Source organism: Molothrus ater, chromosome 9 (assembly GCF_012460135.2).
Source record: "Molothrus ater isolate BHLD 08-10-18 breed brown headed cowbird chromosome 9, BPBGC_Mater_1.1, whole genome shotgun sequence".
Taxonomy (NCBI): Eukaryota; Metazoa; Chordata; class Aves; order Passeriformes; family Icteridae; genus Molothrus; species Molothrus ater.
In genome coordinates, this window is record NC_050486.2 from 14,007,949 (window position 1) to 14,035,446 (window position 27,498).

At 37.6% G+C, this 27,498-nt stretch overlaps 1 protein-coding gene across 4 annotated transcripts; it reads right to left on the reverse strand.

Annotated features, from left to right (window-relative positions):
- Positions 1 to 381: 381 nt before the first annotated feature.
- Positions 382 to 27,385, reverse strand: ABCD3 (ATP binding cassette subfamily D member 3). 4 transcript variants are annotated; one of them, XM_054515778.1, is made up of 24 exons: positions 27,220 to 27,248; positions 25,120 to 25,252; positions 17,418 to 17,451; positions 16,308 to 16,406; positions 14,751 to 14,839; positions 13,842 to 13,911; positions 12,990 to 13,087; positions 12,293 to 12,416; positions 11,307 to 11,363; positions 10,039 to 10,181; positions 9,646 to 9,715; positions 9,140 to 9,209; positions 8,919 to 9,016; positions 8,749 to 8,840; positions 8,200 to 8,288; positions 8,052 to 8,124; positions 7,278 to 7,341; positions 6,842 to 6,919; positions 6,684 to 6,749; positions 6,498 to 6,587; positions 6,162 to 6,281; positions 5,667 to 5,771; positions 4,240 to 4,296; positions 382 to 3,434 (listed from the first exon to the last, which is right to left on the reverse strand). In XM_054515778.1, exons 2-24 carry the CDS (start codon positions 25,185 to 25,187, stop codon positions 3,357 to 3,359), a joined length of 1,932 nt encoding a protein of 643 aa, XP_054371753.1. In that variant the 5' UTR covers positions 25,188 to 25,252; positions 27,220 to 27,248; the 3' UTR covers positions 382 to 3,356. The 4 variants fall into 4 exon arrangements, with proteins under 4 accessions (XP_054371753.1, XP_054371752.1, XP_036243706.1 ...); XM_054515777.1 differs by lacking the exon at positions 25,120 to 25,252 and having other exon boundaries at positions 27,220 to 27,385; XM_036387813.2 differs by lacking the exon at positions 25,120 to 25,252 and having other exon boundaries at positions 16,308 to 16,409; positions 27,220 to 27,384.
- Positions 27,386 to 27,498: the final 113 nt, after the last annotated feature.

Sequence of the window (27,498 nt, forward strand, 5' to 3'; positions counted from 1 at the left end):
GGAGAGGCCAGGCTCACAGAATATCATGAGCTGGAAGAGACCCAGAAGGATCAAGTCCAGCTCTTAGGTCAATGGCTCGTACATTATTAGCACCAGGCTACAGCCAACTGAGCCAATCCAGTGCAGACTCAAAGCAGATTAATGCACCCATAATCCCATTGCTCTAAGCATGCGTCTTCAAGAACTGAGCTCATGTACTTGGTTAAGCCTAAACTGGATGGCATCACCTGGCTGATTCCAGGGCAAATTTCACACAGCACTGCAGCTTTTCAAAGCTGAACACAAAGACAATCGGCTCATTGAGCAACTCAGCATTTGTTGCATATGCATTTACTACAGAATTCCTAATCATATCATTAAAAAACATGAAAAGCCTAGATATATTTTATCTTTAGTTTTTTTATTATTATTATTTCAGAGGCACTTAATGTCTTACATTTACATAGCGCTGTTTCCCCCTCCAAAACACTTTACAGTATTTACACACAGGAATGTTTCCCACCGTTGAAATGCAGCCATCTGACTATTTCCAGTACCATCTTCAAAGCACCAGCAATTTGAGACTGAAAGTGTTCATCAGTGTGGTGTCTATTAAGATAGTTCAGAATTCCACTTCATGAAATTCCAACTTGTGCTATTAAAGAAACATAACTAATGTACAGTATCACAGTGCAATTCTGCAACGGAACTGAGACTTGCATCATTTCCATTAGATTTTTTTTTTACAATCTCTCATTAGATCAAGTCTATCTCAAACACTTTAATGCAACGCCTTTCAAGAATATAATTCTAAAAATTTTTTTTTTGTATTTTCTTTATAAGCCTCCCTTACAATCGAGCACAGAATATTTTTTTCCCTTCCAGTATATTTAGAAACACCAAGTCCTGGCTCTAAGGAGATACCAGCATATGCAGTTTCAACAAACTTCATAGCATCTAAAGGCAAACTTATTCCTCCTTGGTTTTGAAGATGGATTTTTTTGTTTGCTTGTTATTAGTTTTAAAAATTAATACAAGATTACACAAAACTCTGTTACATCCAGTAAAATTGTAAAGTACAATTGGGATTGGCTGCTGGGGGCAATATAAGTGTGCTGTGTATGGTTTTACTTGTTAGCATTAAAAACACATTAAAGTATCCCAAGTTCGCTACTCCACTGCAAGACTGCCCTAATCACAAAGATCATAGCAATTTTCTCAGTTTAGAGAATTTTTAATTTGTCTCTCTAAAAGGCTACTAAAACATCCCTTCCAAGAGAAGAAGTTGCATTTGTGCTGAGAACTTTGACAAAAAAAACCCCCAAACCAAAAAACCATCCCATACCGACCTGTCATCCCTATTTCCATAGTTACACTTTGAAAAAGACTACAACCTCACACACAGCATGCTGCTTCCTGCTACGTTATGGCTGATGTGAGAACCTGGATGAACAGAACCAAGAGATTAGTGAAATCAGGCACCTATCTGCCTTCCTGTAAAACAAGCACAAAAATTATTCTGGTACTTTATTCTCTGGAATATGCTGTACTTGAGAGAAGCTTTTATGACCTTGATTGATGCATTATACTCAGATTCCACTGTGGTCACTAGATTCTTGTACCATGACAGCTGTTTGCATTTGAGTACTTGGAAAGAATACTGACAGGTAGGGGCAAGAACTATGATAAAAGGAAAAATATTAACAGGTAGCAATTTCAACATGAAATAAATTTCCTAATTAAACTGGGTAAAAATTAACAAACAGCAGTGCATCCAAGTACATATTCATTTTATAAAAAGTAGGGGCTTTTTTAAATCTAAACCCTCAATAGAAGATGCACAAAGTACAGATGTATTGCATATTTTATGCATGCCTTCATGTAGTGCATTCCTATATCTTACATGGAACACTAAAAAACTACTAGACCTTCACTGTACAACAGGTATTGTAATTTTTTTTGTTTTAAAGCCTAAACAGCAATTCAGTTTGAATTACACCTTCCTATTCCCTGATCACAAAAAACACCTTGCTGCATTTATGCTTGTCATAGTCAAATGACAAGCACAGTAATCACTTGTATGGAAAAAAAACTACAATAAAATATTGTAATAATTTGGTTCCTTTGAGGGGATTTGGAAGCTGGAACAAGAAAACCAGCAAGGACTGGAAATCCTTACAGAACACAGAGAATCACTAGTAAATAATTTGTAACAGAAATCAAGAAACATCATGACAGTCAGAGAATAAACATGAAGAATGAAAGCATTGTTTCGGGCTTCACAGTCCAGAAGACCAAACAGAGAGTACCATTATCACTTGCTTTCAAATTCAGACATGAAGGGCAGCTAAAACTATAGGATCATCAAATTTTTTTGAAGAGGGAGAAAAGGAGGAACTTGGAAAAAGTAACCGCTGTATTACAGGACTGAACACAGCACAACTGTCTGCTATTTCACAGATTAACATTTTTGAGCTCATTATAACTTCTACTGATTTAACACATGCCTGGACCCACACTCTTTTCTCTGTTCCTTCTTGTGGGAGTCATTAACTTCTTCAGAGCTAAAAACATTCACAAGCTTTGATACAAGGATCACCACTTTTCTTTCCCTCCTGTTTTTTCTTGTGGGTCAGTCCTTTCCTCCCTCAACCTCCTCTCAATGCTTCATTACCACAGTATTTCTTGGACAGAAAAAGGACAGTTGGGCTGGAAGACGGAGGAAGCTTTTGCTAAACTGGGAGAGAATGGGAGCTGAGCTGCAGAGAGAACTGCATGGACAGACAGATGGTAAAGGTAAATCCAAATCCCAAAGCAAAGAACAATTGTAATTTTTTTTAAACACCAGAAGGAATTTGTTTTGTCTTTTAGTTTCAGTTCATCCTTTTTCAGCAAGGGCACATTGGCTACATCACAAGGCTTGGACAAGGAAAAGGCTCTTTCATTGAACAGGGCACAGATCTGAAGATGGGACAACGTCCTGCACCGTGCGAGATCTCTCTGAAACATGCATAGAACAGAGCAAAAATCCAAGACCGCTTTGCAGGAACAAGAGAGGTAGCAGCCCTAATTTTAACAGGGCTTTTCACCAAAGGGAAAGAAGGTCTACAAAAGTCAAATCAGCCGATTTCAAATGGTTTGCATCCCAGGATGAATCAGGTTACACTAATTTAAGCCCAATTTAATTTAGGCAGGTTTTTAAACCACAAGAATAAGGACATTCTTAGTACGTATCAATAATTACACCAACATATACACAATTAGCAATATCCTACATAATAGTAAATGCTTAACAAGCTGAGTAATTTTATGGTACATTGTCTGACATTCTACACATTTCTTGTAATGATCAATTTCTAGCAGTTCAGTTCATGACTTTATGATCCAAATTCAACTGTGTCTTCAGTTATTTTCTTGAACTCATAGTTTCCTCGGCCATCCATATGCAAGTAGAACTGAAAAAAAACAACATATGTTATTAACTAAAAATTACCGGCTCTATAAAGACCGAAATAAATTATATTTTAAATATAATTTTAAAATATATTTTTTAAATATATAATATATATAAATAAAATTTTAAAATATTATTTTTAAAAGATAGTATTTTAAAAACTTCAAAAAATGTTTAAAAAGTTTTAGAGGATAAACTTAAACTCAGAGGGTAAGCTGCTCTCACCTCACATGTCATTAAATTCACCTGCCTCTGTAAAAATGTTAAACTGTATTTCTGCATATCATACATCAGTCTGCTAACAGCCATATCTTAACTTAACACTGCTCTCTTGGGTTTTGTGGGGCACAGATTCATCCCCATGTATGAATTCAGTATTTTTATCCACAGGTACAGTCTGTCTGCATAAAAAGAACAGTAAAATCTTAGTTTGCAATAAAAAAGTCCATGTCTTAGAGACTTTTTTTAAAGCATAAATATATCACATATAATGAAAGCAAAAGAATCCATGCTATTTACTGAATTCTAGTTCAAGGATTTTTTTGAGTCTATGAAATCAGTCTTAAGCAAGCCTCTCATATTTTATAGATACATTTAAAATTTATGGATAGCATTCTTTCATAACTAAAAGCATAAGAAAATTTCAAAGAGTAAAATGAGATTATGAAAAGTCAAACCTCATAAAAACCCAAATAGAACACGACCTATTAGGATGTAAAATGATAAAACCTCGAATCACCAAGTCAATTTCCTACAGTCAGTCAATAAAACCCAGAAATAGTCTTAATAAAGCTAAGATTACATACATCATGATGTTTCCAGAGTGACTTCCTGTGGGAAACGGTGAAGAGAGTGATGCCAACCTATATGACAAAAATACCCACCAAACAGTTCATTATTTTCATGGCTAAAGTGTTATTAATTTTTCAGTATTGTATCAGAAGAAGATCTTAAATTCAAAACCACAAACTTCCAGACTATTATAAACACCATACATAGATAGCTTTTATTACAAGATTTTGCGGGGGGCGGGAAGCAATCAGGAGGGATTTATAATTTTTAATTGATTTCACTATTTTTTTGCTCCTAAAGACTTGTCAAACATAGAATTAAGTGAGTAAAAGAGGCAAGTCAGGAAGCAGGTAAAACAATAAAGCTGGCAATAAAGGAATTTTCACAACAAAAAAAATTCCAAAGCCACAAAAGCAGTAATCAATTACACACTTAGAGTGACAATTTAAAGTGAATAACCTTCCTTTGTTTCCTTTCAACTTAGCCAACTATTCATCCCCAACAGTAGGAGCAAGGACAAAATGACTCTGATGATAAAGCAAGATGACATTTGTTCTTTTTGTAAGGACAGTCTAACCAGGAATTCTATTTTTTCAGCAACATGCACTAGCCACTTGGCAAGCACAAATGAATGTTCATGTTTATAGATTAAGAAGCATATGGAAAATAGGCTTTAAAAATTGTAAGGGTATTGATACCAATGTAGTAAAACGAGTTCATGAAGTAATGCTCCTTCTCCTGCAGAGTCCTCACCTGTCCATTCACTACTGCAGAGGGGTACTTCAGTTTGAAGAACATATTTCAGTGGCTGCACAGCTTTGCTCCATTATCATTCTGGAATACTGCTACTCAATAACTAAGGTCATTTCAAGCCCTTTCTTTCCCAGACTAGGGTGTGAAATTGAATCTTATTGATTTCACATGGCACTACAGAGAATCTGAAATGGTGAGTTCAAGACAACAAGGAAACACAAAGCTCTATCATCATATCTTCCTAGAGTGCTTGGCTTTTCATATCTCAAAATAGATGGAAATGTGAACTTCCAACCTTTCACTTCTGTTGCCCTGGCCAAAAGAAGCCTTTTGAACAAGAAAGCATGCTACAATTTTAGGTTATTTGGTGCTACTTGACATGCTACAATTTTAGGTTATTTGGTGCTACTTGACATTCTAAGACTCTATCTGGAAAAGTAAGGGTACTTAACAGTTAGTAAGAGTTCTGTGTATATCATAGAGGCTGTACGTACATCTAAATTATCCTGGGACTACAAAGTGATTACTGAATTCTAGCATGCATAAAGTTGTATGCCCCTCTAAGCTTTCCTCCAGATTTTTTTTTAAATTTTATTCTGTGCTAGGCATAAGGAGGAGTGAACCTTGTATCATTTTAGGTTTCTTGTTAATGCACAGAGAGATAATTTCAGAAACAAAGAGCTCTCACCTTTCGGCAGTGGCTGTAAATGTAGTCCTCTACATCCACGCTAACAGCACTTGTGCACTCATCCAGAATTGCAAACTGGGGCTTATGATAGAACAGCCTTGCCATCTGGAATGCAAGCCAAAAAAAAAGAAAAGATACTGTGGATACAGAACTACCAGCAATGGTGCAGTGTTAGAAGTTAAACTAAGAATTAGTGTCCAAAAATCTACTATGGAAAGGGAATTAAGTTGCTACCCACTGAAACCTGAAAATCCAGAAGTTGTACATTATCTCATACTTTTTTTATTCAAGACAATGTTCAAAAGCCAGTATTTCCTTTTAAATTTTGAGTACAAATGCCACTATTTCCAGTTGTTCCCTCAGTATTTAGGTATTTCACATTTTGGAGGTTTCTTCTAACTCAAATACTAATATTCAATAAATAAAAATAGCTTACAGTTCACATTTCATTTTTTACTTCTGCATTTGTTAAGCATTTATGCTTTTGAGACATACTGCCATTCTCTGTTTTTCTCCCCCGCTGAGTACATCCATCCAGTCCTGAACACTATCCCAGCCTCCTTCACGTTCCAAGATTGGACCCAGCTGAACATTATCCAAGTACTCCTTCAGCACCTTTTATGGAAACACAAATGACAAATAAAGCTTACGTGAACTTAAAAGACAAGTGGTTGAAAAAGCTATAAAGGATTATACCATAACATTATCAACCCTGGTAAATATTAAAGTCCTATTAAAAGCAGTGCTTTTCATAGCAGTTTCAGTATTTCTGAATTGGAAGCATTACTCATCCTGAGCAAGACAAAGGGTTAATGAACTAATTATCATTACCTGGTCAGAAATCCCTTTCTTTTTCTGATCTTCCAAAGTATCTGGATATATAACTTGATCTCTGAGCGTTCCAAGAGTCATGTATGGTCTCTGAGATACAATTAGAACCAAAAAGATATGTCAAATATTTCCAAACATAGTCAAAGTACAGAGAACATTACTGTCGAGTAAAGTACTTGGTCTCACCTGAGGAACATAGAACAACTTTCCTCTTACAGGTTTTGTTAAACGCCCACCAAACAACGGCCACAACTGCAAAGGGAGAAAGATTAAAATGTGACAAAAAAGTCCAATTATAACCATGCCCTGCATTCTCCCCTGTTTGTTTTATAAAGTTCCCTTACCTCACCAAGAACACGGAACAGGGAGCTCTTCCCACACCCATTTGGCCCACAAATCAGCACATTTGCACCAGATCGAACCTAAAATTAAGAAGCCAACACATAAAAGGGTAGTGAGAAAGTATTGCAGAAAGTTTCTACAATCAATAGGACAATCTGGTATTATCATATGCTTGTTCACAACTTTCTGACATTACAAAGAGCAATTTCCAGCAAAAACTAGGTTTTTTCCCCAACTGGTTTAGCAGCAACTGCAGCTGGAAGAAAATGAACTTGTAACAATAAAAACTTTTTTGGGTAAAATAGCTTATTGCCTTTTTTTTAAACTAACATGACAATTTGTTTGTACTTTTCTTATAAACAGGATGACCTTCGAAGCTATTGTCTTCCCTTGAAAATTTTATATTAATATTGTTTCCTATGATACTAAAAAACTTACCTCAAAGTTAAGGTCTTCAATCAAAACATCTCCATTAGGTGTCACCAATGGAACATGATCAAACCTGTATGTATTGCAAAGTTAACAAAGAAAAAAACAACAGTTGTCTAAAAGAAGCTAATACTGCGTGTTTACTTGAGAGATTTAAGGCACTGGGAAACACCTCACCAGTACTTCATTCACTCTCCCAGTTTCTAGCTATGAACAGCTAAGGAAGTTCTTGAAACTCTAGCTTTTAAACATCTACAGGCTTGGTTTTATCTCCTGTATTTGTTTTTTGAATCCTTCTAAGCCTTTGGTCTCCAGAACAGGAGACCATCTTGTGGATATAAACCTACATTTAAGGATGCATGGCATTTTAAACCTAGTAGTGAAGTGTATCTCACTAGTTCTACAACATGCAATGAATGACTTCTCTGCTCACCTCCCCCTTGCCTGCTTGCATAATATAATAGAATAAAATCCATAACTAATATATTTCTAAGAGGAAACAAGATGGTCTGAGAAGTCATATTCTAAAGGACAGTAGGAATGTTACCAAAATCCCCGAGTTCAGAGAGTAGAATATGTATTCTGCTAATATGAGAGGACAAGGATTGGCTTACAGAACAGAAATGCTGAGGTGGGATTACTAATAAATAAAGTTCAACAGGAACTGCAAATTGTAATAACAGGTATTCAGCCCTCTATTAATGGTCGCAGAGAGAAAGACTTTAAAAAAGTCAACTTTAAAAATACTGAACTATTGAACCTGAGGAAACGTCACAAACATACTTGATAAGGTTATCACTGTTGATAATTTCTCCAGATCCAGGTATCAAAGACAAAGGCTGCTTTTTATCTCCATCTTAAATAAAGAAAAATGTATTAGTGACTGAAATGCTACACAGAAATGACATATTGAATATTATAGCACATCTACCTTTTTCTTGTGATATCATTGTACGCTGATATTTGCCATTGTTCAAGTCCTTCAGAACCTGCATTAATTCCGTGATTCGAGCTGTGAAACTTAAGAAAAAAAAATCCACAGAAGGTCTAATAAGCACTCTGTCAAACTGCTAAAATGACAAAGTTATTCAACCCAGCACAGAAGCAGAATGTTTACATTTTAGAGTTGCACCAGGTTGTCTAATATGCACCATATTTTAAAAGCTCCTTTTCCTTTTTCTGTAATAGCCAAATTTTACTTCTTACAGTGTAAAAAAAATTTTGGTAAATAATCAATACATAATTGACTTAAGAGCACTTGACAAGGTTTCAACCATACATTCAAACTGCATGCTAGTACTATCAAGATGTGAAATTTCTAGTGGACATAATAGCACATCTTCAGAAGTGTTTTCAGCATAAAATGTTTTTAATTGCTGAATTTTTAGCACGCTGCAAGGAACTAAGCACATAAGCTTATTTTAATTCTACAATCAGTTTCTGAAATTGAGATAAGAAAGATTCTTACTATTAAGCTTACCCAGCCAATCTTGTCATTTCACGGCCTGCTAGGACTATTCTGCCCAAAGCTTGAGACATTCTCAGTAGCATTCTTCCACTTTGGTAGTAATCCTAGAGTAGAAGAAAGTTTCTTAACATGGACTAACAAAATTTAAAATGTAGATGATGTTTTAATTCTGGTCTATTTACCTCCAAAAGTTCGGCATGAGTGCTATTCTGGTGACGGGGATCAGACAGGTTCAAAAATGGACGACTAACAACCAGGTAGCCAACCACAGTGGCAAAGTCTGCAGTTTAAGAATAAATATTAAGCTGCACATTAATTGAAACAGTAAGAAAAAAGACATTTCTTATGTAAAAAGTTTGTTTTGTTGTTTATAGGAATCCATTAGCACTTGAGACATACTTACACTTGGCAATGATATTATCAATGAAACCCATAGAGAACCGGAACAGGATGAAATTATGCAAGTGTTCCACCTGGTAAGTTACAGAAGAAAGAAGTTCAAACTCTACCAGTACCTGTTTTACTATCTTTTATAAGACATTTGGTTACAAACAATTATTTTTCAGTACCTCAGATAAATTAACATGCCACTAAGTGTGGTAAGCACTGGACAAGAGTCCATGCTGGCAAAGACTTACATTTGTGATCAAAACAACCTACACATGAAACTAAATAGTGAGAAGAGTAATTGTGGTGGGTGACAAGGAGGTAAGTGGCAAGAGAAAGGCCATTCTGACAGAAATGTTCTGTTCTGCTTATAGCCTACCAGCTAATTTTTTAATCAAATGAAAGTAGCAGCAAAAAGATCAAGCCACCGTAAGTCAATTTTTATGAGCACATGTCAAGAATCATCACAATAGAATTAATTAAGTTTTGCTTAAAATGTTTTAAGAAATAAAAGAGGCTTACCAGCTTACGGAAAGTCTTGTGAATAGTCTGTTTTTCTCTCAAGTTCCCATTATAAAAAGCAATTTCCTCACTAAAAAGAAACAAATAAAAATAATGCAACTTCATTTTGTTAAAGACAGTCTTTGAAAAAGCCATAAAATATGGGAATATAGCACTTTCAGTCACTTTATGAAACAAGGGCTTTTTCACAACAGAAGAACGCAGAATTATTGTACCCCACTCTGTCTTGACTATGGAATATAATGCACATACAAATTACTTTACAGTACATAAAGATGCAAACACTTGGCTCAGACCTGATAACATCACACTTCCCAAGTATATTTTAACACACAACTTCCGTTTACCCCACAGTACAGTCACTTGTATCTTAGCAGCCAAGCAGGTGTATACCTGTTTGTAATGAGCCGTGAGTTGATATATCTGTACTCCCCTTCATACTTCTGTTCTATAATAGTCATCTTGCCAACTGGTCTCCTTAAACGTGTAAGGAAGAACCCTGAAATAATCAAGTATGCCATCATGCTAGCTGGACCCTGTGAAAATCAAAAAAGAATAAAAGCTTAGGTGGTCTCAAATGACAGTATCTGTATCCAAAGTAGCCAGAAAGCATGAATCCCTTAGTTCTCACCTCCTATGTGCCTATGTTGCCAAGTCAATTACACTTACAATTCCCATCATGTCACCTTCTTTTGTGTTGTAGATACTACTTTACTAATTTTCTGTCCCTAGATGTCCTTCCCACCCCAGCCTTCTATTCAGGTTTTTATCACCACCCAGTGTGACCTGTCCCCTACTGTCCTAGATTACTTCATTAATGATTTACTGATACCCTCCCATTTCTTCTCCCTCCTTTCTGCCTACTTCTTTCCCTGTACATTTGCTGAAGTGTCACACAGCAGTCAATATTTCAATCCCACTGTCCACTGTTTCCTGGTCTCTCAAGTAGTCCTGGATCCTAAGTTTCCATGGATGAAGAACAGATGATTAAATATCACTGAAGCATGGAATGACATAAACTGAATTTGGCATAAACTGCACACAATAACTACTACAGAGAGCAGAACAAAGACATCTGAGACTGACAGTTACCAAGGTTCAGTTAAGCCTTACTGCAAGTCTGTCTCAACAAAACTTGCACCGTGTGACCCACATGCATTATCAAAAATGTTCAACTCCTGAACATTTTTGATAATGCATCATTTCACTAATCTGAAGACTTAATTCTGCAATTATTCAGCTTATTGAGTCTTACAGCTCAAGCAAGAAATGGTTCCCCTTCATAGAGACTGCACAGAAACAGAAAACTTATTTTCACCTTAATGCAATTCATGCAAGACATAAACAGTTAAAAGGGTGTTGTACTAAATAGGATTTCTAAATAAGTACTAGAAGAAAATAAAGAACTTTCTTGGTCCTTCAAATTGTTGATCAAATGCCTGAAAATACTGATTTTTTATTTTGCTTGCCTGAAAATAGAGGGCACTAAAGCACACAAAACATTAAGCGTAAATGCCTATTTTCAGTATAGCCCTTCAAATAATGTAGGAATCCATAAGCTACCACCTAGAGTTTTCCTCAGATTCCAAACAGGTACAAGGCTATAATCATGGAAGGGAAAATGTGCTCAGAGTTCTAAAAAAACCACTCCTTTTATTTACCTGTGCTCCTATGGCACTTGTTAGCTTGAAGATGTACAAAACTATATCCAAGAAGGGCTGCAAGAAGCATAGGAAAAAAGGCTTAGAACACAAACACAAAACCAATATAAAACTGTCTGAGCCATGTACCACCCCAAGAACAGTTACAGCTCTGTACTAAAATACTGGCTAGTCTATTATACAAACTGAAAGCTAAGACAAAAGGATTCTCAGCCACATGACTTTTTCCTGAAAACACTGGCTCTAGAATTGAACATAAAAACATCATGATCTTCAGATAAATACATACCATATGAAAAGAGTACTTTGCTATTTTAGGTCTGTAATGACACTCTGCTCACTTATCAAAGGTGGACTAGAACCCATAATACTTTAACTGAAGTAATTATGAGAAATACTGAATGAAAAGATAATGTCATATATTTAGCTATGTACCTGATAGAAGGAATATTCCAAACTTCTATAACCTCCCTTGCAAAGCTAAAACAGCTGAATTACAGGTTTTGTAGTCAGAAGGTTTTGAACTAAGTAAATTGTAGTTTACTTATATGCAGCTTGCATGAAATACATAGCATCAAAAAAATTTAGTCTAAAAATGTCAACAGCATTCTCATTCACTACCCAGTCACCTTAAAATTCACACCAGAAACAGAAAAGCTTATTCAACCACACCTCCCTACACACAAAAATATTTATGTGTAACTGAGAGCTAGCCATTGCTTTTCTTCTGAAAACTATCTACCTAAGAGAGCAAAGTCATCACTGCTCATCTGCAAAAGAATGCTCTATGTTCTTTAAAAGAAAATTTAATACAAATTATAACAACTCGCAGCAGTGCTTTGGTCATGAAAGCAAAAAAGAGTATGAAACACTACAGCATCATAAACAATTTTTTTAGTCCCATACTCCAAGCAATTGTTGTGAGCTGACACTCCCATCCTAAATGCCTACAGCTACTACTCAAAGTTCTCTCTCAAAAGACTTACCTTGCTAAGGTTTGAGTACAGGTCCACTACACTATTACAGAATTTTTCCACATCCTGTGTAAGGAGTTGATCTGGATTGGCTATTCTGTTGTCCAGATTTCCCATTTTGTAGTATGTATAAGTTCTGAAACAAAACAATTGCTAAGCGGCAGGAAAAAAAAAATCATTACCTGGGATCTGAAATAACTGGGACACCCTTGCTTCATACAACTGAGATGCTAAGTAGGGCAAACATTAAATTACTGTATGGAATCAACGCAGCTTGTGCTTTTACCTGACTAAACCCACATTAAATGATGCAGGATTGTTTAGGCATTTAGGCTCCAGGATGTCTGAGCTGAAGCTCAGGCTCATACTGTGCTGCTATTGAACTTAGAAAACCCTCACACAATCTACTACAGCCCATCTGACAACCACGTTTCAGTCCAGAAGGAGCTGCTCAAGTTCATACATCCAATTCAGTCTTCACCATCTGAAGGCACCTGAAGTACTTTGGAATCTGACCCAATCATGGAAGCAATGCAGTGCATTTTGTCCCCCAGTTAAGCCAACTTTACTGTCTTTGTATCTACGGCATATACAGCCTGGATAAGCCACTCACCCTCAACTGCAAGTTAATTGCAACCTTGCAACCCTTTCACTAAGTATTTAAAATTCCTTGAATCGACTTATAAAATCTGTAGACAAGGTTACTTACTTAAGATATTCTTCATAGAGGTATCTGGTAAGTCTTACTCGGAAGCAGAGCTTCAGTTCATTTAGACCATACTTCAGGAAGTTATTTACTAAAGAGATCTAAAAATAAGAGACAGTAATATTTAACGAACAAGAGCAAATATACTTACATCAATTTGCAGCATAAATTGTGTTAACACTTTAAAATAGATCAATTTTCCCCTTAAAGTCAATAATGCCATAAATATATCTAAGACCAATCAGACCAATCTACAGGACCACTGCTTAGGTTTCTGTCTCCAGGTCCCAGTGGATCTCACCACTTAAGATAAAATACATTCATATTACATATTTTCAGCTCTTCTGATAAACTCTAGAATAGAGCCACCATTTTACAAGCACTGCCTTAAATCTGTCAACTAGTTTTAAAATTTATTGCAAACCAGATAGCAACAATTATTTCTATCTGGTGCAGAGCAGAGATGTCAATAAACTCAAGGAAAGTTAAAGTGTGGAAGAAAGCATTACAAATCTGTGAAAAATGTAAGAAATATAAAAATTAAAGTCTAAAAGAAATCTTCATCTTCGATGATGCCAAAAGAATTCCAAACGTATAGTCAAAATTGTCATCCACAAAACTAACCTGAAACCTGAACATAGCTGTTAAAAAAATAGTTGCTACCAATAAGGAAATATGCTGATAAAGTCTCCCCATACTGGAGTCAGAAAATTAAATGTGTTTTCATACAGACCTGTATGTAAAACAATTAATTTCCATAGGTTTTAAGACAGTCATTTGAGACCTTTTCCTCAAAATCCTAATTTACATTTAAAATATGTTCTACTAATAGGTCAGCACAAGAAAAGCACTTACAGCAGGCATTGCAGCAATGAAGTTGAACAAGTATTTCTTGAAATCTTTTCTGCTGCGGCCAATGATAGCACTGTAAATGACCACCAGCTAAGAGTCAGTTACAAGAGAAACAACAAAGTATAAACTTGCATGTCTTAAGTGGATAAACTCTCAGGGGACCACACAGAGAAAACAAAATCATCATGGAAACCTGTAGCATCAGCTGTAGGATCCAGTCTGACACGCTCGCAGACTGAGCAGTTATCTCCTGTCTGCTCCTCTGTAACTGCCCACATTAAGGGCTCAAAAATTCATGGTCACAGAATACCAGTCCTTTCCCTTCTCTGCTTTCACAGATTCTCACAAGAGAAACAAAGCAGTCCTTCCATTCTACAAAGCACAAAATGTCTCTCCTCAAACATAGTATCATTTTGAATTCACAGTTCAAGACACGTGACTTGCTTCAATTAGCAACAAGACCAGCAGGAATAATCAGAAGTCTAAAAACTACTTTCTAACATATTAAGACCAAAAGCGTTGTTTTTATCAACCTAAAGAGCAAACAGCTCAGTGGGAAGAAATAAAAGTCCTAATAGCCACACAACATGTCTAAGTCTAAGACATAAAACCACTATTCTGAAGTACCTTCTTGGACATTCAGATCAACAAGATTTAGAGTCTTCAGTGGACAAAATTTTACCAAATGAATATTTAATAAATAGTTTAAAAATATTAATTTTTAATTTTTATTGATGAACAAAAATAATTTATTTATCAAAATATAGTGGTCTCTCCCCAGATTGCAACTACACCAGTTTTCCAACAGTTTTAAACAAGCAAGCTATAAAATGTCCAAATATATATTCTGATAGACAACTTTCCCTGTTAAACACATGACAGAATGTTTAAAAATAACAAATGCATAGGTACCTTTCAATGACTGTTCCATTTTGAATCATCCAAATATCACAGTAAGTTCGGGCTACCAGCATCACAGCAATAAGCAGCAAATAACCTGTCTGGTACAACCACAGAAATGTAACAGTTAAATAATGGCTAAAATTCACCATTTTTTCAGTAAGTCATCCAACTCTATCTAACAGAAAAGTACTGCTGCCCTAGCTAATGTAATATTTACTTACTTTGCTGGAAATACATTAGCATACAGTACCTTAAATAGAGTACTGACTACATTTTTACAGTGAAAGTTTGCCTTTTAAAAAAGCTGTATTTGGTTGATACATATACTGGACACACATTATAAGATGGAGGATTGCAGGAATAAAAAAGTGACTGCAATTCTAAGACACCTTTCTGCCATAAGGTTGCAAGAGACCTCTGAACATCATCTACTTCAACTCCCTACTCAAAACAGGGCCACTAGTAGCCAGTCACCAGTTAGACCAACAGTGCAGACAGTTTTCAATGCACTTCACTGTCCACTCATCCAGCCAATTCAGTTTGGCTGTTAGGGTATTAAGGGAGACCTGATATCAATGTATTCAATATCCTCTGTTCTTCCCTTATCCACACAGCCAGTTCTCTCATCACTGAAAGCAATCAGGTTAGTAAGGCATGATCTGACATTGGTAAATCCAGGTTGCTTGCAATCACTTTTTTGTCCCTTCTGTGGCCAGAGTTAGCTTACAGGAAGTTTTGCTCACAGTCTTGCCAGGAATATGGTGAGGTTGACCAGCCTGTAGCTTCCAGTAAACTTGTTTTCAAATATGGGAGCAAGGTTTGAGTTTTTTTGGGATTATCCGTAACCTCTTCTAATAGCCATGATTTTTTGAAGCTGATAAAGCCAAGCTCTGTGAGCACTCTCACAGGCATTTCCATCCATTCTTCTACCTCCTATGCAACTCCTTTTTGTAGCTGGGCTGCTGAAGGTCCCTGGTCTACATTCTGGACATCACAATTCACTGCTCTTGTGCCTGATGTATAAGTTCTTACAGTTCATTGCTTAAGTTCCAAGCTCAACTAATGCTTTGGATCTTTTTTCTTTTAAAAGTGCCCTGGAAAGCCTGAGAAAGATGGAGGCACTGATTTCTACACTGCATAGCTTTCCTGAAATGATGCTGAAGAGAACTTTTGACAACTTCATTTTCTAATACACGTTGGCCTGGCTGTAAGTTACTAAATCAAAATAATGAATGAGCTGCATCCTATTTAAAGGCAAGAAGCTTTTGCACACAGAAGTCTACTGCTTTGTGCAAGACAAACCCAGATACCCTTTTAAAAGTTGTGCTACAACAGTAGTTAGCAGCTGACAGTAAATGGCCTATCTTGTAACTGGAAACAGACCCTTTAGTGATATAACAACTGAGCATAATGTAGACTTTTATATTATTACATTGCTATTTTAAAATACATAGCACAATTTAGTCCAATTTAAGTAATGTATATGCAGTTTAAATTCTGATGTAATTTCAAAAGAGACTTGACTCCAGCTTTATTTCATTATTTATTACTGCAAGAAATGCTTACCTCTTTGCAAAATGTTCTAGGGACCATTATTTTCAGGATTCGACATATTCGTGCAATAAACACTCTGTCCACCATCGCTCGCTCCTTCTTTCCCTCTTTCTGCTGCACACAGAACAAAACAAGAAAAGTGAGATTTTTTTTTTGTATTATTGAACTGTTGGTGTGATATTTCCCCTATCCAAGTCATTTACAGCTACCTTCCTTCTGCAGAACTTGCAATATTTCCTGCAAACTTAAGACTTGCTCAGACAAGTTAAATAAGGAATTGGGAGCTATCAAAACAAACTGCAATAGTACAGTACCAGTAGACCTGTACTTCTAGCCATCTGCTGAATCCTTTCTGTATTCTTTAGTATAGTATTCTTTTATATAATATAGTATCATAACATAATAAATTAGCCTTCTAAGAACATGGAGTCATAGTCATGATTTCCTCCCTTTGTCGGGGGTCTCAGAAAATACAACGTACACCCTTCTATTTATCCAGTGTAAGCCTTTTTTTAAAGTTTTCAGCAAAGATATAAGTACATGGAATCTATTCATACCATTGTAACACCAGAATCACAAACTCTGTCTTTTGGTCTATTTTATTTGACTATGAAACAAAAATCTTAGCTTAAAGGGATTTAGTATATCCCTTTCAAATAACTGAATTAACAGACACACAAAAGATCAGGGAAATGACAAACCTCCTACCAGATGTTCGAAGTAGTTTCAATTTAGAAACTGTGAGACTTAACATCTTGTTCCATACATTTTTCTTTTACATAAAAAATAAACACAAGCTATACCAAATCTACACAAATCTAAACAGCTGTTTGTTTCTATCTATACAGAAAATCTTACAACACTGCTCCTTACAAATTCATAGGGCAATAAGAGATAAAAGGACATTGTGCACATCAAGAATCCATCATTATGGAATCAAACTTCAGCCTCTTGTGATTAACCTGATTCTTCCATTTGTTTCACCAATGCAAATCTGAAAGTATCATTCAAACTGTATTTGCACAGTAGCCAAGATTAAACTACAGTGATAGGACTTAAAGTTTTAAAAAATCAGGTTTATTTAAAATTATTAAAGAATATTTGACATGAAGAAAGAATTACCTCAATATTCTGCAAAGCTTTTCCACTTCTTTTACTGCAGAGAAAAGAAAAAAGTATTTATTTGTCATTAACATACTTTTCTTTGTCTTGATCTCTACACATAAAAGACAGAGAGGAAATCTTGGGATTATGTTGCTACCTATTTCTTTCAGGGCAATACAGCAGGGTTACCTCCTGTCAAACCTAAATGCTGCTTTTATACAGTATATGTAATGCCAGTGAAACCCTACTCATTCCAGCAACCAGGAAAACCAGGTCTCACCCTTTCATCTCCAAGTTCTGCTTTACCTTGGCTCTGTATCATGAACTCCAAGGGCTTTTCTGTTTCTCACACATACTTTACAAACATGGCTACATGGTTCCAGTGACCACAAATGAAAACTACAAGAATGCAGATCCAGCAATCCAAGCAAGCCAACTTTGATGTTTCACACTATCTACATAAGCTAACCAGATTTGTTTTGCATTGCATTTGACTTCAAAAATAACACAATTACTACAGAGAGAGATTATTTGTTCATAAACATGTGCTACAGGGGAAACAAAGCCAGCTCCTGCGAATCAAGTTCCTGCAAAGATGTCCATTTAAAGGGGAGTTAGTTTTTAGTCTATTTTCCTTCCTCTGCATTTAACAGAGCAGTTAGTAGAAAAATATTTATCAACTGGTGTTAAACAAACATTCAAAAGCACAACACTATTCTTTTGCCTCTACTTTTAAGAAAGAAAAGTGAACAGTAAGGCAGTTCTAGTTTGTCTTTCTTCTTTTTGGAGCACTCAAGCATCAGACAAGCACATGAAGCTGTTTGGAGAATTTATGTAGTTTAGAAGAAGCCACCAACTATATTAAACCACAACTTTCTTCACCATGATATTGTAACACTGAGAGCAGGCTGCCTTAAAACTACAACACTTTCAAGGCAAAACCTAGGACACTACAAGAAAGCAGAAACTCCTTTGGTCTACAACACCAAAACAGGAGCAGACTGCCACACAACCAGCTATCCCACAACTTCATCAACAGCACCATTTCACACTTGTGTTTTAGAGCTCTGCCAAGAAAATATCTAGGACGAAACTGTGCCTATTTTAATTTATGATGATTAAAAAGATCATGAATGTCATGAATGTCACTGACCAATGAAAAGAAATAACTTAATTACTATGAAAGACAGAGGCAAGGTAGCAGAGGAATATGAGAAAAGAAGGAGGAGGGAAGGAGGAGACCATGAAAGCAAGAAGGGAGATCCACCAGTCGAGCAAGAACTTAATTAAAGGTAACAGAGACGGAAGTCTGAGAGAAGATAAAAATCTTGTAAGACTACTTGTGTAAAAGACAAAACAAAGAATGAATATGAAGGGCAGCAGGGGCCAGATCGGGGCAGAAAAAATAAAAGTTGAGAAGAGATATAACATTTAATCAGGTTGTGAGGGCAGTAAATCTGTAGAAATGGTAACAGGGTGTAAAGTCTAAGAAACAATCTAGTTGGAGACTACATCCTGGTGATGCAAGAGCAATGTACTTCTGGTACAAGAAACTTCTCAATCCATCTTCTAATTTTACAAAACTTGCATATGGATCAGTCCAATAATATTTGATTTGGCAGTAGGAGGAAAGTTGTATTCTTAAGCATGAATAAGTAGTGATCAAACTATGTGGTTATTTCTCTAGATGATTCATGACTTGCTATAATGTAAGATGAAAGCATGCTGCTCTTCCATATATGCTGTAATGATTCCTATAAGCTTTACTGCTTCAAGTTCTGCCAGTGTTTGAAGTCACAACACTCATAATACACAACTATTTCAGCTTTAAAAGGATCAGAAGCGAATATATTAATAGAGTTATCTGTTAGGTAGATAAGGCCCAGAATTATTCTGTCAGTTAGTTGAATATCTTTGATGTACTTATTGATATATTTTTCCTACAGTAGCTGTTGAGAGAAACTGAGCAGCCGAAATTACTGACTGAGCTGAAACTGATTATCCATTAAAGAAAAAGGAGGATTGTTCAGAAATCAAGATCTTACATTTAATAATAAACCCACATTTAATTAGCATTTATAGTTATAAAGTTTAAGATAAAAATGAAGCATTTGTAAATTTAAAATCTAATAAAAAAGAGCTTTAACAGTGTTCTGTTCTCTTTTTTCTAAAAAATTTGTGCAAACTCAAAACAAGACTAATACTTCAAAAAGTATGGAAACAATCTTACATATGAAGTCTAGAAGAAAAAAAAATATTAAATGTGCCTACATAGCTCTCATTTTATTTGCAAATAAAGACTCTGCCATAGTTCTGCCTGGAATAAAACCTTTCCAGTCCAATACCTATTGGCACTACTCCTGACTCCATTGTACTACTGTAAAACTTTTTTGTGAGAATGGTGGTTGCATTCTCAATGAATTTAAAGACTAAATAACATTCTCAATTAGTCAGCAAGAATACAGCAAGACTATCTGGTTGCAGCAGAGAGCTCTAACACTTGGAATAGATTCAAGCTCTCCATTATTCCAGACCTCTCATTTACATAATGCTGGAGCATCACAAGGCTCAGTGGTGGAGGAAGGTAAGTGCTATATGCTGGCAAAGTTCTCCATTGCAAGTAACTCCCCTGGTACAGAGCCATTGCTCCTTCGTGCCCTCACAGACAAGGGGGGGATGACAATGAAAAGGTTTTTGAAAAGGGTTATCCAGAAAACATATAGAAAAAAATAGGAAAAAATACAGTAGTAAAACATTTCTAACAGTGAATCAAAAACAGTGGAACTTGTCACCATATATTTTCAAGATCTAACTGCACAAAGCCCTCCACAAAGCAGTCAAAGCAATCAATTCAATGTGTAAAATTTCTTAAGACCATAAAGAGTCTAGAGTTATAATGGAACACACATCCCCTGAAGAAGTTTCAGGAAAAGCAGCATTTCAGATGTAGCCTGCTACCCATTATTTAGATGCACAGGGCTTTTACAGCAAACACAGATATAAAAAGCAAAGAAAGGCATCAGCAGTACCTGGGATGACACAACTACACCAAACTTGTCATTCATATGTGCATGGTAACTGAATAGCAACTCTCTAAGGAGAAGTAAGTAATTACTCAGTAGGCAGGAGGCAATACAACAAAACACCTTTCTCCTACAAAATGAGAAACATGATCAGCCCCTACCAGCAAGATGCTTTAAAGAAACTAATGGAGTTTTGGGACTTTGTACAGGCATCTGACAGCTGATCCAACTTCAAGGGCAGTATGGTAGCCCAGTGGGGAGGGAGAAATCATGCAATTCCAGTCTCCAAATAAGTATGGGTCAGAGCACTTGTGACTCTATTTACATACCAGTGAGGCTATTCCTCTAAAGAAACATGCAATAATACTGGTTACTTGAACAGAATCATTCTCAACACTACTGAAGAAGAAAGTGATTTGAGAAACTGTGAAAAGCCTTCAAGAGGCCTGAGTCTTCTTACTGAAAGGTCTCAGGCACACTAGTTCTGTGGTATTTCCTAGCAAACAGGAAAAAGTTAAAGGTTTACTGTCTTTAGAAATACTGGTCTCCATCCAGAACAAAGTTCAGAGGAAGCAATCTACACTGAGCTCAGCACAACAGGGAATTGCAGGTGAAGAGGGTGATAAGCAAGACTTGCTGTTTAATGACACATTATGAGGGATTAAGGGTTTTAAAGTGTTACACTGTCCTTAAGTGAAAAAAACCCTACAAATTTCATTCACATCATACTACCTTCCTTCTGTGGAGTTAGGATGACTTGCATCTGCTCAACACAGCGCAAAGAAAGAGTATCTGGTTTAGGATTTAGTGTAGCATTTCAAAGATTCTTACCTCTAGGCAACCTTCATATCCTGCAGACCTTACATGTTGGAATGGCACTGTGCAGTTTTCACAGCTTCCAAAAATCACACAAAATAAACAATTTTGCAATAGTTCATGATTATTTGTGCAGTTTTCAGGTTAGTTTTGGAGTCACTAAGACATTGTAAAGAGAGAACAAAATTCAAATGGCTAAAGATGCAATGCAACAGTGTGAAGAAATAACAACTACAGTGAGAAAAGTCTGGTGAAGCTAACTGGCAGGCAGAGTTTCATAGTGCATGTCTCACACAGAGGGGTAGAGAGCAATAGTACAGTTATTTCAGGTCAAGGGCAGCAACCCTACATAGAAGCCTGGGCGCAGTCCAAAAGAATGCCCATTTACACAGTACACTCTGAGCACACACAGAAACCAAGAACAGAACTTTCTTGGCTCTAGATTTGGTGGCTAGTTGCAGCATAACCAAAAATAACTACTTATGAATGTATTCAGGCAAGCAAGAAGGGGACTCAGAAGGTCACAGCTGTTACTGCGAACAGGAGCTCTGCATTGCTAAAGCTCAAAAGGTTTCTACAAACCTATGAGAAGAAGACAAAGCAGAACTGTTGGAGAGGAAATTCTAAGTTTCAGTAGAAGAATGCATCTCAATAATATATCTTACATATAAGAAAAACCTCAGCACTATTACTTTTGTCTTAAGCTGTGCTTGGGCCTGACCTGTTGCTGCAGATCTCCTTCATGGATAACAGTGGAAAAAGATTTCTAGCTAGTTTCCTAAAAAATTTAAAAAATATTTTTTAAAAAAATTTATACACTGTCACACACACTTACATTAGATCTTGCCTTAGACAGCAAGCATTTTATGCAACTTAATTAAGAGAGAAACCACTAATTAGCTAGCCAGGCCCCAAACAAAGGCAGTCTAAATGCTACGATTAGGGCTGAGTCATCTGGTTTCTCCTGTCTCCATACCCTCCAGCTGAATTCAGTTTCCTGAGCCCCAGGCAGGTTTTGCTACAAGACTGCATTTTCAGTGTATTTTCTAGTAATCCTGTCTTTTTTTTTTTTTCCCCTCAACGCTAGTGCACTTACTGCAAGCAGCAGACTGAACAGTCACATTCACATCTGGATAAATTTACTCCAATGTAGTTAGCATAAAGTTGTTTTTGTTACCTGCCACCTTTCCTTCACGCAACACAGGTTCCCTTTAAGGCTTTTACATACACAAAAGCAGTCTGTTAATCTGCAGCAATGTAATTTCACCCTTCCTATCAAACAGCCATGACTCAACTAGAACAGGTCCCTCCATTTGAAGTACACTGGCAAAGCCCACCCAAGGACATTCAGAATCTAGAGAAATTACACAAACTAACAAGAGACGAGAATATTCTAAATACATTCAAATGGAATAAAAATGCACCATCTGTTTCAAGCTACAACTATCACTTGCTATATCTAAACTCCTATTTTATGTTTGAAAGCACCTCTGAGCATTTGGACGTGTGTCTGTCACCTCTGATTGCAACACTGTCACTGTCACTGCACGTTCACAGGCTGCGCAGCTGAGGACACAAGCAGGGACATGTACTGAGCAAGTGACATGTGCTGCCACTCTGTCAGCAGACAATGGCTGAGGAGCACAGAGACAGACAGGAGCACAGGTTAAGTGTCACCCAAGATGAACTGTGCAAACCCTGTTTGATTTACACTGTCTGCAACTCGACATCCCTCCACTCAATGAGCTTTCCCCTCACTTCAGGCTTGCCTAACCTCTAAGGCCCCAGGCACTATTCCTGCTTTATTCATTTTTTCCCCAGAGGTGGGATACCATCACAGGGGTTTCAGAAGTTCAGTTTATATTAAATTGTGTCCATGTCTTAGCATCTGCTTGGATTTTAATGAATGCAGCTAGGTGATAGGAAAGGCCCTACGAGCAGATTCTAAAATATTTTGTCACCTTCCCTGTCACTACAAATGCCTTCCTATTACTCTAAACTGTTTATTCCCTTTCCCTAACCTTGCAGTTTCAAACTCTTTACCCGTACTACCTTCTATTACTTCTTTCAGTCCCTCCATCCAGCAGAAAGTTGTATGAATTAAAGATCTTTTTGAAAGTAAGCCAAGCTCATTCTCTACTTGCGTAAGTACTTTATTTTAAACTACATGGATACTCAGGAAAAATTCTTATTAGAAGGGTAATGAAAAATATCCAGCTCCTTTATGTAACACCCCTTAAGGTTCTAATTCTGAAGCAATCAAATCTTAAGCAAATATTCTGTAACTTCTTGTTTGAAGCAAGATTAGGGAAAGAGAATAAACAGACCTTTTTTTTCTGCATTATAAACCCAGGATAATGTAGTTTCTCAAAGAACTTCTCATTACTCTAAAAAAACCCAAATACTACAATTGAAGTCATAATTGCATTTAGATATCACAACTTTCCCCTTCCAAGAGGGCACAAAGCTTTTGTAAGGAAACAGACTTTTTAAGACCAACTTTGAAAAAGAACCAATGTATTTTTCTCCATGTTTTACTCCAAGGAAGTAAGATTGAAAACTAACAAGTTAAACAAACAGTTCTACATCACTCTACTTGGTAAGATTTCAGAAACCTGTAGTAACAAGGTGTTGCAAATTGCAAGTGACACCACCTCTCAGTTCTGCAAAATCAATGAGCAGTGTAATATCTCTTACAGAAAACACCTGTGACTAATCCAGGCAGTACTAATTAAGTGATCTTTGACCTAGTAAGGCAGGTTGGCATAACACATACAGCTTAATTATTCATACATTACTACTTTATATGAGTTGTACTGAACTTTGCCCCTATTGTTTGACAGCAGAAAAGTAGGTTAAAGTTGCTACCTCTCCTTCCTGCTATCATGCCTATAAACTGGTTGGTTATTCTATATAAAAACAAACACATACAACATGACAGGCCTGTCACACAACTTTCGTGTTACACATTCAAACACATCTGATTTGCTAAAACATGATTTTCTTTTTCTCAATTTGTATGTTATTTTACTTTGCAAGTTTAATCAGCAGCAAGCCTGTTGCTGACATTCCAGCAAAACTTTAAAAAGCACACAAAAATCAAACAGAAAAATGGCAGGTACTCCAGAAATACATGAAATAATAGGAAAACATGAAATGTTATTTTGAACACAAAGTATGTACAAGAATGTATTCTGAAACTATGTGAGGAAGGAAGAAGTTTTGCAAGTAAAGTTCACAGTTGCACTAGAACACTTCAATGATTCACCTGAATGTTAAGCCCAGCGTTCTGCTGGTTATATTCAGGTCTGCAACATTTACCTTTGCCCTTACAAAGCTCAAAACTAGAATTTCACCTTCCAGAATTCAAGAAGTTGAAATTCACCACACACCGACATGGCACAACATTTTCAGGCATTATACACCAAGGTTAACAAAGGAATTCACACACACAAAACTAAATCACCTCATGGATTTTAGCCAGTTAACCTCAAGCAGCAGATACACTACCAGTCCTCTTCCAGACTATCTAGATGTGAAATTCTTCACCCTAGGAATAAGTACAAAAATTTAGGACAGCCATGCCTTCCCAACTTCTTCCTCTTCCCAGAGAGTCAGAGATATAAAACACAGATGTTAAAGGACACACTAGGCCCTGCAGATTTCACTTGTTACTAAATGTCAGCATCATATACCAGCACAAGAATGCTGAAAACGTTAAGATTTGGCAGGAAGACAATCCTTTTTAAAAGTATTCTCTAATCAGCAACAAAACACGAAGAAATGAATGATACATGAACTAATGAGACTAAAGGAGGATGAGGCAATGGTAATAACCAGATGCTTTTGTCTAGCCCGGTGATACAGGCAATGTAGCTTACCTACTGCCTAGTCTTGACAGGTAGCATTCTGTAAGGCTCCTGGCAAGGTTTGCCTCACAGGGAAACATTGAGAAAAGAACGAAGACCAGTGGGCAAAAACCATCCTCAAAATAGCATTCAAGCAGCAGCACAGCTATTATTGAAACAACCGAATGTTGGATGTTGAGTTTGGAATCCATGGCCACAATACAGTAGCAGCAGTAAATAAGACCTAAGCTGTGGAGGGACTCAAAAGTGTAAAACAATACATACACACAAGTGAAAAATCAAGTTTGTAAGCATGGCACTTACTTTAGCAACTGCATTTCTAATAAATTCAAGAATGCAAAATGACTAAAGAGATTACAGAAGTAAATGACAAGGTATCAGAAAGACTGCAGTACAGAGAGAGCAGAAGGGACAGATCAAGTCAGGCTCTCACAAGCTCATGCATCTGTTGAATTTGCTGGAATGTAATTCATAAGTTATCCTCCTTTCCCAATTTCCAGTAATCTTGCAATAATGTTTGGTCCACCTAATATATCTGAATACCTCAGATCTTTAACACTATACCTAGCAAAATTGAAGATCCACACAGGAAAGAAACATTCCAAAGAGTCTTCAGCATTTAGGCTGACACTTTCCATACACTGACCCTCAAGCTAATGCATGCATTCCCATTGTCAAGTCCTGCAGATCAACATCATTAAGACATGAAAGCAAAACAGCTGAATGGGGACAGCACAGGACCCACATAATACCTATTTCAGGTATAGGGAGATTACTTTGGACAAGTTCTAGCCTGTTTTTATCAAATGAATGCTACTAACAGTGGGAAAATATTAAATGCACTTCAAAACTACACTGGACCTGCATCTATGTTTGAAGATGTGCTCCAATCTGAATGTAACCTGGTTTGTGTGCTCCAAGATCATTCCTCAGTGAAGGCAAACCAAGGTAAGTGTGGACAACTGAGATTCAGTTTAAAAGAATACTCTTGGTCTGACTTAACACATAACTGCTCCTGGAACACCTGCATGGCCCAGTATTTCCGACAACCACCACTATACTAGGCATGAAAATCTGAGCTCATCATTTTTGTGCCCTTCCGTACAGCTTTTCTGCTTTTTGAAAGTGGAATTTGACTAACTTAGGCAGAGATATTTGAAAAAAATCACTCCTCCCTATGAGTCTGATAGAAGAGTAACTCGCAGCCATGGCTCAGGATCTTGTTTTAACTCTCATGCAAGAAACAATGTAAGGTAGCAAATGCATGACTTGTCAGCGAGGTATCAATGTCTGCCATGTTGTGTGACAGTTACCTAACTTCATTAAACTCCAACAGATACTGTGCATGAGTGGACTTAGGTAAAATAAAACTGGATCCTTGCTTAATCTCAGGTATGTTATTACTTAAGTCTGTTGAGTAAGTCTATCTCAGTATTTGGTAGTGCTTACAAGACACCTGTAGGCATTGTAATATCGCAACACATCAGGTCTTAAGCATTTAGTTAACAACTTACAATCTCAAATACAGTAAAACCGTGAAAGGGCTGAGCCTGCGATACATTCTTCGTCTGCCACACTTTGCAATACCAGTGCTTTGTAAGGCATTAACGAATACACACCCTAGAACAATATACCTGTAAGGCAACCTCACAGAGAACATCACCACATTCGGCCCCTTTGAAATCGCTGCCCGTGTATCTTATTGTCACACAGCAGCATCCAAACAACAGCTGGGTCCATTAACTGCCTATGCAGACACAGTCATCCCCAGAAGTGTCAATACTCATTCCTAGTCCGGAAAGTAGAAAAAGCCAACATAATTTGGGTAACAGGGCGGCGGTGGTGGGATACTCGCAAGAGGAGCACGGACCTCACCCGGGGAAGGCGTGGGGAGAAGCAGGCTGTCCCTGTGCCCAGGAGCCGCCTCCCGGGCAGATGGCAGTGATGGCAGCGGTGGCAGCGCCCTGTGTGTGGCACAGGGGCGCGGCTGCCCCTCCGCCGGGCCAGGGCCGTGAGGGCGACCACAGCTCCCGCTGCCTCGGCCTCCCGGCGCCGGCCCCGCGGCTCGCCCGGCCCCTCCCGCCCCGCGGCCCGGCCCGGCCCCGCGCTCACCCGTGCTGCGCGGCCGCCCGCCGCTTGCTGAGCAGGCAGAGCAGCGCGCAGGCGGCGGCGGCCCCGGCGATGGCGGAGTGCCGCGCTGTGAGGAACTTGCTATAGGCGGCCATGGCGAGAGCAGCGCGGAGCCGCCGACCGAGCGCAGCCGAGCCCAGCAGCCGAGCGAGGGATGCCGGGAGGGGGCGGTGCCGCCCGGCCCCGCGCCGCCGGCACGGGCCGCGCCGGGAGCGGGTTGTGCAAGGCCGGGGCGGCAATTACCGCTCCCTGGCAGCCCCT

Bases quoted from the DNA above. Each gene is read 5' to 3' on its own strand.
- ABCD3 (XM_036387813.2), bottom strand. From the start codon at position 27,332: ATGGCCGCCTATAGCAAGTTCCTCACAGCGCGGCACTCCGCCATCGCC. The intron at 6,920-7,277 runs GTAAGTTTTTTA...TCTTAATTTTAG, and splicing joins TTGAAGACCTTAACTTTGAG to GTTCGATCTGGTGCAAATGT. The intron at 3,435-4,239 runs GTATGTAATCTT...GTTTTTTTTCAG, and splicing joins CACTCTGGAAACATCATGAT to TTCTACTTGCATATGGATGG.